At 35.9% G+C, this 12,237-nt stretch overlaps 1 protein-coding gene across 1 annotated transcript in view; it reads left to right on the top strand.

Moving 5' to 3' along the window:
- The window catches only part of Dnah7 (dynein axonemal heavy chain 7), a 282,698-nt gene that overhangs the window by 204,273 nt on the left and 66,188 nt on the right, over positions 1 to 12,237 (top strand). Inside the window, exons 46-47 of the mRNA XM_026408842.2 lie at positions 4,093 to 4,247; positions 10,411 to 10,601. Coding sequence (XP_026264627.2) covers positions 4,093 to 4,247; positions 10,411 to 10,601 — 346 coding nt within the window. The remainder of the gene's footprint in view (positions 1 to 4,092; positions 4,248 to 10,410; positions 10,602 to 12,237) is intronic.

Here is a 12,237-nt window from a genome sequence, read left to right as displayed (position 1 = left end):
TTAATTGCATCTAAAATATTACGCTAATCTTTTGGTCTCCTTTTTTTTGAGTATAATTAATGTGTTTGCCCCTATTCTTCGAATTCAGATGTTGAAGCCATAACCTACAATGCAACTATATTTGGAGAGGGACTTTAAACTTAAATGAGGTCCTAAGGGAAGAGCCCTAATCTGATAGGACTGGTAACCTTACAGAACAAGAGACACCAGAGAAAAGACCATGTGAAAACACATGGAGAAGTCTACCATTTGCAAGCCAAGGAGAAAGGCCACTGAAAAAAATCTATTCTTGTTGATATCTGAATTCTAGATTTTCAGGCTTCAGAACTATGAGAAAATAAGATTGAACACAAGAGTGCTTAACCACTAAGCCATATCTCCAGCTCTTTTTAGATTTTATTTAGAGACAAGGTCTCACTAAGTTGCTGAGGCTGGCTTTCAACTCGTGATCCTCCTGCCTCAGCTGACCCAGCTGCTGGGGAGAAAATATCTATTCTTTAAGCCACCCAACCTCTGCCTAAGTAGACTAATATATAATGCTGATATTGAAGAGCAGGAGTATCTTTTTTTACCATTTAATCTACATGTTTGTATCAGACTCTAACTTTTGTGCTCAAAAATGTCTTCCATTTTAGGAGAAAAATTATCCAATGACATTCTAAATTCATGTTACTGAACTGAGTATATCATATAGTTCTATCACCATCTCTTATTTCTTTTTTTTTTCTTGTCTTTTTTTTATTGGTTGTTCAAAACATTACAAAGCTCTTGACATATCATATTTCATACATTAGATTCAAGTGGGTTATGAACTCCAATTTTTTCCCCAAATACAGATTTCAGAATCACATGGGTTACACATCCACATTTTTACATAATGCCATATTAGTAACTGTTGTATTCTGGAACCTTTCCTATCCTCTACTATCCCCCCTCCCCTCCCCTCCCATCTTCTCTCTCTACCCCATCTACTGTAATTCATTTCTCTCCTTGTTTTTTTTTCCCCATTCTCCTCACAACCTCTTATATGTGATTTTGTATAACAATGAGGGTCTCCTTCCATTTCCATGCAATTTCCCTTTTCTCTCCCTTTCCCCTCCCACCTCATGTCTCTGTTTAATGTTAATCTTTTCCTCCTGCTCTTCCTCCCTGCTCTGTTCTTAGTTGCGCTCATTATATCAAAGAAGACATTTGGCATTTGTTTTTTAGGGATTGGCTAGCTTCACTTAGCATAATCTGTTCTAATACCATCCATTTCCCTGCAAATTCCATGATTTTGTCATTTTTTAGTGCTGCGTAATACTCCATTGTGTATAAATGCCACATTTTTTTAATCCATTCATCTATTGAAGGGTATCTGGGTTGGTTCCACAGTCTAGCTATTGTGAATTGTGCTGCTATGAACATCGAAGTGGCAGTATCCCTGTAGTACGCTCTTTTAAGGTCTTCAGGGAATAGTCCGAGAAGGGCAATAGCTGGGTCAAATGGTGGTTCCATTCCCAGCTTTCCCAGGAATCTCCATGCTGCTTTCCAAATTGGCCGCACCAATTTGCAGTCCCACCAGCAATGTAGAAGAGTACCCTTTTCCCCACATCCTAGCCAGCACTTGTTGTTGTTTGACTTCATAATGGCTGCCAATCTTACTGGAGTGAGATGGTATCTTAGGGTGGTTTTGATTTGCATTTCTCTGACTGCTAGAGATGGTGAGCATTTTTTCATGTACTTATTGATTGATTGTATGTCCTCCTCTGAGAAGTGTCTGTTCATGTCCTTGGCCCATTTGTTGATTGGGTTATTTGTTATCTTATTGTTTAATTTTTTGAGTTCTTTGTATACTCTGGATATTAGGGCTCTATCTGAAGTGTGAGGAGTAAAAATTTGTTCCCATGATGTAGGCTCCCTATTTACCTCTCTTATTGTTTCTCTTGCTGAGAAAAAAACTTTTTAATTTAAGTAAGTCCCATTTGTTGATTCTTGCTATTAACTCTTGTGCTATGTGTGTCCTATTAAGGAATTTGGAGCCCGACCCCACAATATGTAGGTCATAGCCAACTTTTTCTTCTATCAGATACAGAGTCTCTGATTTGATATCTAGGTCCTTGATCCATTTTGAGCTCACTTTTGTGCATGGCGAGAGAAGGGGATTCAGTTTCATTTTGTTGCATATGGATTTCCAGTTTTCCCAGCACCATTTGTTGAAGATGCTATCCTTCCTCCATTGCATGCTTTTAGCCCCTTTATCAAATATAAGATAGCTGTAACTTTGTGAATTAGTCTCTGTGTCCTCTATTTTGTACCATTGGTCCACCCACCTGTTTTGGTACCAGTACCATGCTGTTTTTGTTACTATTGCTCTGTAGTATAGTTTGAAATCTGGTATCGCTATGCCGCCTGATTCACACTTCCTGCTTAGCATTGTTTTAGCTATTCTGGGTCTTTTATTTTTCCATATGAATTTCATGATTGCTTTATCTATTTCTACAAGAAATGCCATTGGGATTTTGATTGGCATTGCATTAAACCTGTAGAGAACTTTTGGTAATATTGCCATTTTGATGATGTTAGTTCTGCCTATCCATGAACAGGGTATATTTTTCCATCTTCTAAGATCTTCTTCTATTTCTCTCTTTAGGGTTCTGTAGTTTTCATTGTATAAATCTTTCACCTCTTTTGTTAGGTTGATTCCCAAGTTTGTTTTTTTTTTTTTTTTTGAGGATATTGTGAATGATGTGTTTTTCCTCATTTCTGTTTCAGAAGTTTTGTCACTGATATACAGGAATGCCTTTGATTTATGCATGTTGATTTTATATCCTGCCACTTTGCTGAATTCATTTATTAGTTCTAGTAGTTTTTTTGTAGACCCTTTTGGGTCCTCTAGATATAGAATCATGTCGTCCGCAAATAGTGATAATTTAAGTTCTTCTTTTCCTATTTTTATGCCTTTAATTTCTTTCGTCTGTCTAATTGCTCTGGCCAGTATTTCAAGAACTAAATTGAATAGAAGTGGTGATAGAGGGCATCCCTGTCTTGTTCCAGATTTTAGAGGGATTGCCTTCAGTTTTTCTCCATTTAGAATGATGCTAGCCTGAGGCTTAGCATAGATAGCTTTTACCATGTTGAGGTAAGTTCCTGTTATTCCTAGTTTTTCTAGTGTTTTGAACATGAAGGGATGCTGTACTTTGTCGAATGCTTTTTCTGCGTCTATCAAGATCTCTTATTTCTTAATCATCTTTTATTTTCTTCTCCTGCTCTTCTGGTGTTCTGTATAGTTTTTCTCTGCTTATTTTTAAAGACCATGATAGTTTTGTTAGAAAATTGGTCAGGATTATGGCTTGTGTTTATCAAAACTTCCAAGAGAAAGAAAAAGCACAGTAATCATGATACTGACTACATTTCACACAAGAAAGAAACCCTGGATGCGTCTCACTGGTGATGGCAGACACTGCTTATCTCTCTGCGACTATCCAAATCATGGGAAATAAATGGGTCCTCGTGGGGTATTGCTCTCATTTTTGTCTCCTAGGGAGATGTGAGTGAGAATAAAGCAATAAGTATAAACTTTCCCGTGGTGCAAACTCTCTGACTGTCAAAGAATATACTTCTGTCCAGCAAACACAATCACTAGGCAAATATTCAATGAGCTATATGATGACATTAAACATACAAGTGTTTGAAACAAAGAGCGAGTCAAAAGGAATATTAACACTGCAGTGTCCATGACAATTAGGAAGGTTAGATGATATAAAATTATTCTTTTAATTCTTTCTTTAGGTTATTAAACTTCCAATGTACTAGATTTTTGCGGGGGAAGGGCCATATATGTCTTAGTTATTTTCAAACATGTAATTTAATATTTAGAGATTGTAGTTTTCCAAAATGAGTGAAAGAGCTTTTGCTAACTTTACAGGATGGTTTTTGTAATCTCTGTAGTAGCCCATTCAATCTAATTGTGTCTATTTTAAGATCAGTTCTCATAATAAAAGGTAAAATATTGTTACAAAGGATAAACTTTAAGAAAGTGATGTGTTCATGATGAAATAGCATGAAAACAAGTTGTGGTTTGACTAATATCATCTTTTTCCTTCCTTTCAGGAATGCAAGAAGGTGGCCTCTCATGATAGATCCTCAAGGTCAAGCTAATAAATGGATCAAGAACATGGAGAAGGCCAATAGTCTTCATCTAATTAAATTAAATGACGCTGACTATGTCAGGACTCTGGAAAATTGCATCCAGTTTGGCACTCCTGGTACGTAGATGAATGACAGGCATACATTGCGGAATGCCTAGAGAGGGCACAATTAACCCAAAACCATGTAGTTGAATTTCTTGTTTTTAAATATATGTGTTTCAGACTCACCATAACTGACAACTTTGTTAATCTCTTTGATTATTAATAATCAAACGAGAACTTTAGAGATTATAAAACTTCCAGAAGGTTAGGAGGTTTTCTTTGTCAAAAAAAGTTCATGGTTGGGGGCTGGGGATGTGGCTCAAGCGGTAGTGCTCTCGGCCCCGGGTTCGATCCTCAGCACCACATACAAACAAAGATGTTGTGCCCACCGATAACTAAAAAATAAATATTAAAATTCTCTCTCTCTCTACCTCTCTCTCTTTAAAAAAAAAAGTTCATGGTGATGCTTCTCTAACTTAGCTATTTTAAGTCTTGTAATTTGTTTGCTATTTATTCATTTTCATTATAACTCAGCTTTAGCAATTAAAAGGCTCACTTAATATTGCCAATAGTATTTTTACATAACATTAGTATAAAATTCTATTTTTTTTTCTTTTGGACTTTTCCTACAGAGAAGAAAATACAGATTTTACATCTCTGGCTCTATCTGCCATTTAGATTAGACACATGACATGGATTTCTCAGTCAAGCTCTTATGCAGATGTCACAGCTGTCAAAACAAAAAACAGAATACTTATTATTTAAGTTAATTTGGGTTATTAGTCATGTTTTGAAATTCATGCACTCCATCAAATTTTGACCAAATAAATGTAAACACTTATGAACCTACAGCACATTTAATTTGAGGACTATTTCAGCAAATCCCACTTGCTTTAAAGCTAGTACAATATGGAAGAATTATAATAAACACACCAGTAATCACAGGCATGTCATTTTTCCATATTAATGAGTCAGTTTTCAAATGTGATTTTAGGTTCTATTAATGTAAGCATGAATGAAAAAAGTCTAAATCTACCTATAACATTTTGTGTTTATGTAATGGACACACGCAAGCACATGCACATATTATTTCATTCATTCAGCTAGTATTTTTAAATTTTTAACTATTTTAAATTGACATGTAAAAAGTGTACATATTTGTGGGGTAACATGATGTTTTGATACATGCTAATGTTCAAATCAGGCATTTACCATTGCTTTATTCTGAAAACATTCAGAATCCTTTTCTGTAGCTTTTAATATATATATATATATATATATATATATATATATATATATATATATATATAATACATTACCATTATCTATAGTTAATCTACTATGCAATAGTGCTTACAGTATGATGATATAGGAGTTACCCAATAAGGGAGGATAATCTCTACTATCAAATATTTATCCTTATTTGACATCAGGAATATCTATCTATATCTATATTTCTTTCTTTCTATCTATCACTATGATAAAAATAGAATGTGGCCATTTTTCACTAACTCTTATTGTGACCAGCATACTGTCATATACAGAGACACAGGCTTCTGGATTCAGAGTACCTTCCTCTGCCACTCAGTGTTTGGTTCAGTGACTCAGTTTCCTTATCTGTATTTTAACCATATAATATAAGGAAAAAATTAGTTACTGTATATCGGAAACTAAGAACAGTGTCTGATAAGTGCTCAATTTATGTTGTATGTGTGTGTATACTTCCTTCAGTGCTTTTAAAGCTTGACCCAGTATCAAACTCAGGGCCTTGTGTATGCTAGCACATATTCTACAATTGAGCTGTATCCCCAGCCCTGTGTTTTGTTTCTGTTGTTGCTGAGCATTTTCTAAGTGGTGTCTTGTCTTAAACTATAACAAGTTTATCAACTATAAATTCACAAGGTGACACGACATGAAGATTCAGAAGAATCAGATTTCTTGAAGGAATTGGCACCTTCAATACTTTATGTAATTAAAATTGCTTAATATAAATATTCAAATACTTTTCTCAGCATAATAAAAGATAACTAAATGGTAATTGAGCATTTACCATCTGCTAGGCACTCTGAAGATATTTCTGATCTCAATCACATATCTTGCTGGTAAAATTTTATAATTATAGAGGAGAAAGGGCCATAAAGATGATCTATCTAGTGTTTTTTCAAAGTATGGGTTACAGCCATGGGAAAGACTAATTTTGTGGATCATGACCAATAGAGCAGAGTAGGTAGCATTGTACAGAGGAAGGATAAGCATTAGTTCAGGGAATTTTTTGTTTAACTATTTATATGAGTAAGTATACTAGGTCAAGATTTAAAATGCTTTTGAGTTGTGACCATACAAACTTGAAATTCAATAAAAATTCCAACCACTTGATTTTACTGAGGTATGTAGGGTTTTAGAGAATGTTACATAGCTGAACCAAGATAGTATAGGCAGTTGAGGGGGTAGGGGTACTAAAACTAGCTCCCAAGTCTCCTGCCTCTGTCCAGTCTTCACTGTGTCACACAAGTAAGACTGCTTTGGGTTGAATTAACCTATATTTTGAAATGAGTCACTTTATAAATGGTTAATGATTTATTTATCATGTCTTCTAACATTAATCATCAGAAGTTTAAAAAGTTTTAATCCCTTCTAGAAAAATAAATAGATGGTAGGTTTTAGAGCTATTTGTTTATGTTTAACCATCAAGTAAAAGAATCAGCTACTGATATAGTTCTAAAACACAAGTGGTTAAAGACTCTTCCATTTAAGAAGTTATTTTTAGATGGTGCTTCTTCAGGGACAGTGGCTTTTGATCTATTGTCCCTTACAGGCAAGAAGGCAGAGGTTTTTGCCTACTTCATCTACCTGCCTCTGCTTCAACCAAAGCCAGGTTTTCCTTTTCTTTTTTTATATTGAGTTTTAAGATAAGATCCTCTTTGAGAAAAAGTACTGTGCTTTTTTTAAAAAGTTTGAAAGCCAATGTTCTAGAAAATAAAATTTCATCTGTATTAGCTGTATCAGTGGATAAGGTATGCATAGAATATTAATCAAATAAATATCACTGATAAATCAATTTATATAGAAGATCTTTGAGTGATTTTCCATTGAATCTATGGGAAAATTTTTTATTTTTAACAAAAGCTATCATATACCTTCCTTATTTTCTTATCTCTTAGCACTTTACTTTTTCTCTCATCTATAACAAATCAAGGATGCAAAATTCCTTGTTTTAATATTTGTTTCATTTGCTTGTTTGTTCATTCAACTAATAAACATTTATTTTGCAACTACCATGTACCAGGAGCTGTGGTAGACACTAAAAAGACAGCAGATCAAGACAAATTTGGTCTCTGCTTTCATGAATCTTATTGGTTTAAAGGGAAAGGCAGGCATTGAAGATGAAATGTGAATTAAAAGATGGAAGTACTTGGAAGCAGGCAATACTTAATAGCGCTGTTTCACATCTTAGTTTCTGTCTGTGCTCTTCCATGTATCTGGTGAATTCTTTTTTTGTCTTTTAAGATACAACTCAAATGCATACATTTCCTAACCTCTGCTGTATATGTGGCCATCTGACTATGGTTGGATTTGGTCAAATGACTATGTTCTGGCCAACAGATATAAGTGTAATATACAATTTGTGACTCTCAGTAAGTATCCTGAAGAGGATGTTTCTTTCTTTTCTGCTTCTTTTTCTTTCTGATGGGTAGAATATGTATGTTATTTGAAAGGCCATACTGGCCAAAAAGATTAAAACAACCTGTCAAGAATAGTGAAATAGCCAGGCATGGTGGCATATACCTATAATCCCAGCAATTTGGGAGGCTGAGGTAGGAGGATCATGAGTTCAAAGCCAGCCTCAGCAACTTAGTGAGGCCCTAAACAACTCAGTGAGACCCTTGTCTCTAAATAAAGTACAAAAAGGGGCTGCAGATGTGGCTCAGTGGTTAAGCACTCCTGAGTTCAATCCCCAGTACCAAAAAAAAAAAAAAAAAAAGAAAGAGAAAAAAAAGAAACAACAGGTTATGGGAAGTTGGGTACTTCACAGTTTAGATACACTGACCTTCCAACCCTTCATTTCCTGCACTATGTGAGGTTCCTCTTTATATGAGGTATATATTCCCTTTTGTTGGAAAAACTATTATTTTGGGAATTCTGACACTTGAAAATGGATCCAACTGTAAATATCATACCCTAAAGTGGAAAAGTGGGCAAATAATATTAACAAATAGTTTACAGAAAAAAATATATACTTAGTCAAAGAGCTCCTAAAATACCCTGCCCACGTAACAAATTTTAATGTTTTACCTATCGAATCAGTTTACCTATTAAATTGTAAAATCACTTGTAACACACATACACACACACACACACACACGTATTATAGAAGTCAGTATTTCATGCTGACAGTATCACATAGTAGTTAAGAAAGTGATAGAAGGACCAAGATTGCTAAGTCAAGTCTCTGGTCATTTGCTACTTATCTTACCAAGAAATTTATTTCAGTTGCCTGTGCTTTTTTCATCTGCAAAACTGGGGTAACAGTAGTCCATGTTTTTTAATGTTATGAGGATGATGAAAAAATATAATGTCCACAAGATGTTCAGTATTTGTAATTATAGTGATTATGTAAAAATAGGTTTAAAAACAAATAACAAAATGAGTACTCATTGCAACTCCAAAGTCTCTACAGCTTTTCAAGAAAAGAGTCAGGCAATATCAGGAATTTTAAAATATTCCTAACAGCAGACCATCAATTCTACTTTTTATACCATAGCCTGATAAATAATCAGAAATGAACACAAGGGTTTATTCATTAATAATAGTGAAGGGGCTGGGGTTGTGGCTCAGCAGTAGAGAACTCGCCTAGCACGTGCACGGCCCTGGGTTTCATCCTCAGCACCACATAAAAATAAATAAATTCTTAAAAAAGATATTGTATTCAACTAAAACTAAAACTAAATAAGTATTTTTTAAAATAGTGGAAAATGGAAGCAACCTTGATAATAGAAGATTGGTGAATTTAATGTATTATTAGGCACTCATATTATTTAACCATGAAAAATAAACATTTTATGAAAAAAGGAGGAATAACACATGGGATGAGCAGAATATTTCTGTACTTTCACTGCAATAAAGATCCAATTGTCTGTTGTGTATAACAAATTAGAACAAAATTAATTAATTAAATATCTAATTAGCTGTCATCTCAATGCCCTCGCCCCCTCTTTCCTATCCAGATTGAATATTCACTCTTTCAAGGGACTCCTACAAAGTACCCTCATCCCAGTGTGGCTATGATAAAACCCCAACAGCAAAATGTTAAACTTTAACTTGCAAATGTGTTAAGTCTAACAGTGTCACCAAATTTCATCCAGGGATTCCACTTCTACAATTCTCTCAGAAGAAAATATTCTGAAACACAAAGTTTTGTATATAGTACTATTTATTACATGGAACTGAAAAAAACAATCCAAATCTAAAATAATAGAATGACAGTTAAAAAGGGAGGGAATACTTATATGCGTGTTAGAGTTTTTAATAACACAGGGAAATATTTACGCTATAACATAAAGCAAAATAATTAGGATACAAGATTCAAAATATTGTTTAGTCTTAACTACATGTGAGAAAAGATGAATAAAAATACTGAAGATAAAAAAGTATTTTCTTCAATAATTATGCCATATATAGTTTTGTGTCATTTTTCCATCACCTATAGATGGTATGAATCAATTATATTAAATAAGGGGGGAATAGAGAGAAAGATGAAGAAAATCCAATCAGAGATAGCTTTTTAAATTCCTTCATTAATATCTTTCCTGTATGTTCCAGCTATTCTACAATAAGCACAAGATTTGTTAAATTAAAAATACAATCACTATTTAAATAATCACAACCAGAGGTGCTTTTTCTCTGGTGTCACAGATGGATAGATACACCAGCATCATTCTTGGTTTCACAGTAAATCACAGGCAGCGGGGGCAGTATTCAACAGGACTGGTTGGCCTGGTTGACTCTGGGTATAGAAACAGGCAGGATGACTAAGTAGACCCCCAGTTCAGACCTTCCCACAGGCATACAATATTGGGTTTGGGCATCATTTTCATATACATGGAAGAAAAACATCATTTTTTAGAGACTAGGAACAGAAGTAATCTAGGAAGCAGGAAGCTGAAAGAACTCAGAGAGTCGACAGCTTATAGCCAGTATTTAAAATAACATGGAAAATTTTCTTCTGGTTTTACTCCAGTGATGCTAGAAAATGTTGGAGAAGAACTAGATCCTGTCTTGGAACCTCTTCTACTAAAACAGACATTTAAGCAGGGTGGGAGTGTATGTATCCGGCTTGGGGATGCTACAATTGAATACGCACCTGACTTCCGCTTCTATATAACTACCAAGTTAAGAAATCCTCATTATCTTCCTGAAACATCTGTAAAGGTTTGTATCTAAGATAAATTTTTTTTATCAGTTTTTACAATTAGTGACTATTACAAATATTTTCCTCCTGAGCCAGAAGAGGAGCAGGTCTTCCTAGGAAAATGGGATTTTGTCTTTTTCTTTCTTTTTTTTTTTTTGCATTTCCTGAGATTCCTATAATAATTTCTAAATGTTGCTTTTGTGCATGCATGTGCGTAATGAAAGAATCTTTACTATGCTATGAAAAAAAACCTCATCAGACTCTAATTTCTACAATTGATATTATTCTTAGATTTTCATTGTCAAAAGTAGATGACATATATTCACATTCTTTCTTTATAAAAATTATAATATGCTAATTATTGGAATTGGAATTTAAGAAGAGAACTCTATTCTTTCTCAGGCTAAGGTTGCTGCTATATGATTTTATATAATTACTTAAAAGAACTGTTTTCAATCGCTGTTCTTTTAAAATACTAAAAATTCCTTTAAGGAGTAAAGTTAGTTTAAAGTTTTATTCAATGACTAAAATGACTTGAGATGTTGCTCTATAGCTGAGCTCTTGGAGGATTAGATAGTACACCTTTTTCTGGCTTTTATTCCTTAGTGTGGTTGGTATTCAACAAATGTTTGTGGGGTGAGTGAATGAGTGGCTTTCATTTACAGAAGAATACAGGAGATGGCATTAAGAAATATTGATTCAGAGGATGGGACGTGATGGTAGATTAGAGTGAGACAGCATGTCTCCTATCTCTGCTACCCAGAACTGAAGCAGTGGGAATACTACTCCCTGAGTATTAGAGTAAAAAATCCTGAGACTAGAGAGGCAGTCTGTTCTAGCAGAACTAGAAACTGACTTATTAATCAAATCTGAAAAAAAAAAAGAACCTCTCACCTTGAGTTTATCGATCCTCCATGGAGAACCAATTCAGGAGCCATCTGGGGAACTGGAAACCCAGATCTGTAAATTTGCAGCTAGGTCTGTGTGGGCCTGTCTGAGCCTAGCAAATTCTTGGAAAGTCAGAAACTAGGAGCATTTTACCCCAGGGGAATGAACTGCAGGTTAGAGAGGCTTGAGAGAGAGCCTGGCTCTCCCTAGCCACATGGGTCCTGCAGCTCTCAGAGACTCACTGAGATTGGAAGGTCAGGAGATTGGAAGAATGGGTGTGAGGGCATTTGGCTCTCAGCTCACCTAGCCAGCTGTTCCAGGACTCACTGGTTCCCAGGGCCCACCTGGGCCTGCACTTGCCAAGTCCTGGCACCAGCCTGGTCCCTGGCTCCCTCCCCAGTCTGGCATCCACAGGTCCCCAGGACCTACAAGGTCTGGCACCAGTATGGCACCCACCAGGGCCCTCTGGCTGCCAAGTTCCCAGTCTCCCAACTCCCTAGTACCCAGCCTGACCCACCACTCTGCCTGTTAGGCCCACAATCTAGCTGCTGGCCCATAGCCCTACATGCCAGTCTGTGCTACCCTGCCATATCTGCCCCGCCCAGCACACAGCTTCACTGCCAGCCTGCAGGACCCAGCATCCAGCCCTGACCCACCAGCCCAAGCCAACTGGGCTCCTCGATGTGGCTGGGCTGCTGCATGCACCACATGCTGCTTTGCCACCAGACCTGCCTGGTCCAGCACACAGCCTCCCTGGCAGGCCACTTC

Source organism: Urocitellus parryii, chromosome 1 (genome assembly GCF_045843805.1).
Source record: "Urocitellus parryii isolate mUroPar1 chromosome 1, mUroPar1.hap1, whole genome shotgun sequence".
NCBI lineage: Eukaryota > Metazoa > Chordata > Mammalia > Rodentia > Sciuridae > Urocitellus > Urocitellus parryii.
Note: the sequence above shows the minus strand (reverse complement) of the source record. Positions and strands in the feature narration are given on the sequence as shown.